This window comes from Poecilia reticulata, linkage group LG16 (genome assembly GCF_000633615.1).
Source record: "Poecilia reticulata strain Guanapo linkage group LG16, Guppy_female_1.0+MT, whole genome shotgun sequence".
In the NCBI taxonomy this organism is placed as follows: domain Eukaryota; kingdom Metazoa; phylum Chordata; class Actinopteri; order Cyprinodontiformes; family Poeciliidae; genus Poecilia; species Poecilia reticulata.
In genome coordinates this window covers 5,263,654-5,270,644 of record NC_024346.1, presented here as the reverse complement: position 1 = coordinate 5,270,644, position 6,991 = coordinate 5,263,654, and the positions used below count along the sequence as shown (strand labels likewise).

General features: G+C 38.1%; 1 protein-coding gene across 4 annotated transcripts in view; it reads right to left on the bottom strand.

Moving 5' to 3' along the window:
* The window catches only part of dgkb (diacylglycerol kinase, beta), a 71,166-nt gene extending 65,607 nt beyond the window's left edge, over window positions 1-5,559 (bottom strand). For 2 of the 4 annotated variants that reach the window (XM_008430939.2, XM_008430941.2), the window contains exons 1-2: window positions 5,219-5,555; window positions 2,406-2,585 (exon numbers count right to left, since the gene is read on the bottom strand). In XM_008430939.2, the coding sequence (XP_008429161.1) occupies window positions 2,406-2,475 (70 nt within the window). In that variant the 5' untranslated portion in view covers window positions 2,476-2,585; window positions 5,219-5,555. Of the gene's footprint in view, window positions 1-2,405; window positions 2,586-3,144; window positions 3,165-5,218 lie in introns of those variants that run through there. The other 2 variants (XM_017309705.1, XM_008430940.2) reach the window with 2 other exon arrangements.
* Window positions 5,560-6,991: the final 1,432 nt, after the last annotated feature.

Below are 6,991 nucleotides of genomic sequence, written 5' to 3'. Positions count from 1 at the left end.
GAGGCGGGGCTTTAAATAAGTTGAAGAGTTTGGGGCAAAACAGGAAGTGGGCCCGTAAAAATAAAAGTCTGACTAATTGACTAATTACGGGTTACACGAGACTTATTTTTCAACTTTAAGCAGTTCCATTTTTGTTCATTTATGACGTTATAAGTCAGCTAGGGAGGTTGCTTTAAAGAAGCTATTCTTAATCTTCTCTAATCTTAACTACTGATCATGTTTCGTGATCAAGAACCTGTTATGTCAGACAGTTATGGAAAACATACAAGTACAACCTTGGTGTTTCAACATGATTTTATAACTAATGCAAATCAGCAGGTGTGACCACAGCTGGAGAGCAGTGATGTGTTTTAACCCAATGCTAAAACGTAAATGCATCACCAATAACACAATGTTGCATTTCCACTTATCGGTATGGATAAGGTGGAGCTGCTGTCATCAAAGTAGCTCCACCCTCCATTGATTAGGAGACAGAAAAACATATTTATGACAATTTAAAGGATAAAAAAATTATTACTTAATGGTTAAAAGCGTTATATCAGACACTATGCCTGAAAGACCATGGGCTAAGACTGGCACAGATTTGTTTCACTTCAGTGGTGCAGAGTACCTACTGCGTGTGGATTATTTTTCAAAGTTTCCGGAGATCGTCAAATTGAATGCAACACAAAGCAAACATGTCATCACCGGACTAAAGTCTGTATTCGCACGACATGGTGTGCCGGATGAATTGGTCTCTGATAATGGCAGACAGCTGGTGAGCCAAGAGATGGTGGACTTAGTGAAGAATGGGGTTTTAAACATACAACCTGAAGTATTTTTATCCTCAGTCGAATGGACAAGTTGAGAGAGCAGTTCAGACAATACAAAACGTACTGAAAAAAGCACAGGACAGCGGAGGTGACCCGCATCTAACACTGCCTAAATACAGGAGCACAGCAGTGTGTGGAGCTGGATTATCATTTGCTCAGATGCTCAAGTCAAAAATACCAGTGGCAAACATATTACTGCAACCAGCTGTCCATGAAAATGAAGCAACTTTGTACATAGTCAGCAGACAGAAACAATATTTTAACCAAAGAACCAGGACCCTGCCTGATCTTCAAGATGGCGATAAAGTGAGAACTAGACAAGGCTATAAGTGGGAACCAGCCATTGTGGTACAAAAACACAGTTAGCCAAGGTCGTATATTGTTAAAACTACAACTGGAGAACTGTACAGAAGGAACCTCAAACACCTGGTTCAAACAAGAGAGACAGAATTTCCGAGAGTACCTGATGTAACACACCATAGTACTCTTATCAGGAAGAGATACAAGACACACTGCCAAGAATGAAGTCACCTCAAGATGCAAGAAACATGCAAGATTCACTGTCATGTGTTCAACCTCCTAGTTCTACACCAGACTGTTCCACGCAGTCCAATAAATGTGAGTGATACTGCCGTTTCTTCTAGCAGCCCTGGGGGAACAACGCGCTGTGGAAGGAAGACCTGTCAGAAGGCAAAGACTTTACATGGACTGAACTTCATTTTATAAATGTTGTTATAGCTATTTAACTTTTGAACTGATAGAAACTAAATGTAACTTTATATTAAAAAAAACGAAGAAAAAAATGTAGAAAGCGAGATGTGACGTATATTGAAAAAGCCATGTAATTATTTGGTGCTGCCAGTAGGTGGCACTGTGATATTTTGATATACGAGAGGAGAAAGTGGCAAATAAAGAAGAGAAATGTTTGCTCACAGGCGTCCCGACTCACTAAATGTTAGTCATAAAAAGCGTTTCTCTTTACACCGGAGCAGCATTAAAACCCGTACAAAACACCAGATGCTAACCAATTTTTTCAATACCTGCTAGCCAGGCTACATGACGGTGCGGCCTTGTCTCCATGGTTACTAATGGTTAGTAACCATGGAGGTTACTAACCTCCATGTAAGTATGACGTTTATGAGTCATACTTACTCATAAACGTTAATCTTCTTAACTTGTGAAAACTGCAAATCCGCAGTTACGCTGAGGGCTACCAGTCATTATGAGTAATGGCCGCTATCTATTGCCGCCATATCGTTCCTCATTAAAAGTTATAAAATAAAATGACAAGTTAGGTTTTCATCTGCGGTTTGTAGACCCGACCGCGCAGCAAACTATGACCATTTTAAAAGTCAAATCAGCTATATAACAGCGATGATAGGTTAGGCTACAAGATAACCGTTTTTTGACAGGTTTTATTTGAGCCCATAGGTTGTTTGACGTCCGTAATGGCGGAGCGGGCTGAGTTCTGGACGTATTCATGTCTGTGGTTCTGGGGACCGTGACGTCACGTGCCATAGTTACATGTCAGAATTATATCTGTAAGACTGTCCTGAACACAGACAAATTAAGATGAGAACGTAATTTACTCACAGTGGGTGTATTCCTGCAGCAGGGCAAACTCTGCCGGGGTCAGTGTGACCCATTTGTCCTGACCGTTCATCGTGCTCGGTCCTTGTCGGTACGTTCTTCAAGCCTTCCCAGGACGTCACGCGTCAGACGACCAGCTCCATCACCGGCTGCAGTCACCTTCTTACCCTTCTGCTTTGCTTCCTTTGAAGAAAAGGTCAGAGAAAATGGCAGAGCAGGTCAGATGCAGCATCTCTTTGGCTTTGTTCAGCCCGCAGAGAATCTCATTGTCTCTGTTTGGAGGCAGCAACAGTTGGAGGCTCCTCACTCATTTTAAAGGAGCTACTTTCTACATGTTTCCTGCCGTTCATTTCCTTCTGCATCAATTTCTGACAGATTTTACTAATATTCATCAACCTTTTCTGCCAAGAAAAAACAAAGAAGAAACAACTTTTAATTATAGGTTAAATTTCTTTGCCAAATTAATTAAAATGAATGAGACGGCATTAGTGTGACAATAAATTAGATGACCTGATGTAACATCCGACCCTGCAAGTGTTTCCTGGTAGTTTCACCAGGCCCAAACTGTATTTATCACAATAAAAGCGTTACATATCAGTCAATAATTGTTGATAATTATTATTAAAAAGTCTTTTCTTTTGGAGGGTTGCTGTAAATAACTGAGACGATGCCAAACTGGCACCTTTCTGTTTTTATCCACAGTTTTAACATTTTTAAGAAGCTATGAGACACTGGCAAAAACCTTAAACTGCTGCTGCGCCAGTTACTCCAAAGGCTGTTGCTAGGTAACCGTAGCTGGGGAGGGGGAACTTGAAACTGCTTCTAACGCAGCAAGTTGTTGCTAGGTAACCAAAGAGTGAGTGAATGTGTTGATTTCACTAACCTAGCTTCCTTTGTCTACATTTCCCAGAAGGCTGTGTGGTTCTGGATTGGAGTTCGGTGAATTTTATATATATTGAATATTAAATATTTTATCAGATGTATCAGCTATTGATTTTGATTATGTGTCTATCATGATATATATTGTTACTGATTTATTGTGCAGCCTTAAGTGTATTAATATTTAGTAGGTGGTTTGAATTAAATTGTAGATATTATAGGTCATATTAAAGGATCATTATAGATAATATAGGGAATATAAGCCCCTCCATGTGGGTGGTGTCAGCTCAGGGTGTTTATAAGCCTATTGATTCCTAAAGAGGTTTATGAAAACACATTTATCTCCAAGTTCATCTAAAAAATGTGAATATCCTGGAAAAGTTAAATGTTTTTGCTATGTATTAAATGTAGAAACAAACCACTTTTGTCTGATGTTTCTCTCTATAAATATTTGTCTCTCAAGCATTACGTTGTGGTGATCTATTAAATAAAACACCAACAAAATAATTTGAATCTTATGCTTGTGTAGTGGTAAAATGCATAAAAGTTTAAGGAGTATGAAAACATTTGGACTGTGAACATTTTTCCTGGAAATGGATGGATTGATGCATTTATGTTAGAAATGCTAACGACTCTTGGACTCCATCTTTTTTTTTTCCTCTGTTCACATTACATGATTAATTGCTTTTTTTAATGTGAAGGGAAAAGATTAATGACAACAATTTCTGCTTTTAGCCAATGTTTCGGTTTTGCATCATATTTGAAATGCATCAGTGTTTAATGTGTTTATATTTCTGGGTGTTTGGTTTGTATTAAAAAAAAAAAAAAAAAAAAGAATACAAGTTAAAACCCAAAACATGAAAACACCTGTTTGGTTCAGATTTTTACATGCTGCATTTTTTGCAACATGTAAAAAAACCCTCCTTGTTGAGAAAAAAAAAAATCTTTGAAAGCTGCTTTTGTGCTTTTCACAATCAGCCCGACTGCTTGATTCAGTCCAGCAACAAAACAAACAAAAATAAAACTTTTAGCTGTTATTTTTAAAACAAAGAAAGATCCAACATCCAGCGATTCACTAAAGACAGGTAAAATTTTCAGTGATAGATTTGGATAATTTTGGGGTGTCCAGTAATACAGGATGATGCATTTTTACAAAGAAGAGGCTCAGATTCTGAACTAAAACCTTAAAATTAATCAATTTACGGATTTTTTTCTACATCTGGACAAACTTAAATAACTTACCATCAAGAGTCAGCCATTACAGTTTAGCTCCTTTTGCTGATAGAACCTCTCTGTTTTGTGTTTTCATTGAACATTTATTGTATGGATCATATCTATATTGGTCCTGAAGCTTTGACCCATTTACTCGTAACTGAAATCCTGGATCAACAAGTGGATGTTCAGTCATGTGAAGGCTAATTTCAAACGACTGAAATCTGTTTGCGTCGCTGCGAATACAAACACCGTACGTTGGTGTGTTTTTTATTATTATTTTATCGGGTCGTTAAAAGATTTTGATTTGTTTTTGACCCATCTGTGGGTGTGTTTGTTCTCTGACGTGTGTGTGTGTGTGCAGAAATTCCCTGAACAATTAACAGAACGTCATCCAAATTACAGAGTTGATGACAGAGAGTTACAGAATGCATCAGAGCTGGACGTGTGGGAACCAAAAACTTCAATCTTCAAAAACTGAGCCATAGAAGAAGACGTCGAGTGAGACATGTTACATAAAACTGCTTCTCTGAGTGTATTCCTGCTGTGCACTGCGATCATCCGCTCCCTCTTTCTGCAGTGCAACCAGCTCTGCAAATGTCACAGCAGTGCTGCTGCTCCAGTGGTGCAGTAAAAAAAAAAACACAGCATCACTATCATCTAGCAGGAGACTCAGTAGGTGTTGAATGAGAATCAATACAGTGACACATTTAGATGCTGCTCACCTGCTGCAGGGCTGAGGAGGAAAACAGATGTCTGGAAATGAAGCTCCTGAGTCAGATTTCTGGCTTTAGTCCTGACTGGATCCCCTCTGAGGTTGTAATGTTGCTCTGTGTATGCAGCAGCAGCAGCCGCCCTCTGTGCTGCATGTCACTGTCAGCGCGTATAAATGGTGGACTGATTGTTTTTTTCCCCTCTGGTCAGAAGAAGATCAAGAATGTGGACTAGTGACACGCTGAGTGAAGGAAAAGAGGAGGATGAGACAGAAAGAGAGAGAGAGAGAGAGAGAGGGATTATCCAGTGTTCGGTTTTCCATACTCCCGCTCGCTCACGTCACATCCCTCCTTCCCTCCCCTTCCTCACGCTGTCGCTCGTCTTTAACCCCCTCCTCCTAAAAACCCTCAGGTCCTCTCATCCACCGCTTCCACACTGCCTCCCTCGTTTTCTCACACCTCTTTTCTCTCTTCATCCCACCTCCAACCTGTTTTCACGTCGGCCAGCTGAGAGTAACAACCTGTGGGATTTCAGGAAGAGAAATAATTCATGTTTTTATGCTACAAACATTTACTTCAAAGCACTTTACTGGGATTTTATGTGAAAAATAAACAGAAAGTAGCAAATAAAAAAAACAGTAATGTTTACAAATAAATGCACTGTAAAACATTTGAGCTGCATTCAGTTGTGTCTACCATCTTCTGCTTTTTAAGTCAGATAAATTCATCCAGTTTTAGATTTTGAACCTAAATGTGAGTTTGTGAAAAATAAGCAGACAGTTGTAAGTTGTGTTAGCTTTTTATTAACTTTGTCAAACCTCCAAGAGTTGAATCAAATAGAGTTTTTAGATTAGCACTTAAAAAACTGAAAGAAGCAAAAGACAGGAGTGGGAACTATTTCCCAGAATGCTTAGCAGTGTGTTTTTGTATCCTGAGATAGAAGTGCATTACGTTGATCTGACTGGTGTTTTATTAAGCGAAATGTTTATTTTTATTTCCTGTTCACACTAAATGTTTTTGAGCTGAATTTATTATGATCTTTAATAAAATTCATTATCAGATCAGACATTTTGTTCATGCAATTTGAAGCAAGAATTAAAATTATTCTAAAGCAAAATAAGCTATTTTAACTTGATATTGTGAGTGAAATGTAAGAAATGTGGCTCTTTTACTAGGTGAGTTTTTTTTCCTTACATATTGTGAAATAATTATTATGTTTAAATTGCAGCATTAAGTTAAAACTCACATTCAAGATTAATGAACTTAAATTTAGATAACTTGTCTCTTGTTCTTAAATTAACTAAGTTAAATCCAAAACAATTTTCTTGTTGACTTAAGTTGCATTTTCAAGACAGCAGGTGAACTTTCATTTCCAAGTTAAGCCACATTCAAATGTTTTACAGTATACCTTAAGATGTGACAATATTTATTCTCACTTTTTTAAGCAAAATAGTTCTATCAGATGAGACGGTGAGACATTTTTACTTAGTAGAGTGATTTTTGTTGTTTGTTTTTACTGCAGCAGCATTAAGATAAAATATCTGTGTATTACTGATGTCTATATTAAGCCAGTAGCCATGTGCTGTTTTGGACTAAACAATACACTGTTGGAAAAATAAAGATTTCAGAAGGGCACCGTCATGTCCTGACGAATAAGGGCTGGTGCTGTGAACACCAGTTTTCAAATCTTGACACAGATTCTCAGTTAAAAGGTATGCTTGGGCTTTGACTAGGCCATTCCTTTGGAATCTCTTTAGTGTTGTTGCTTTTGTAAAACAATCAAAA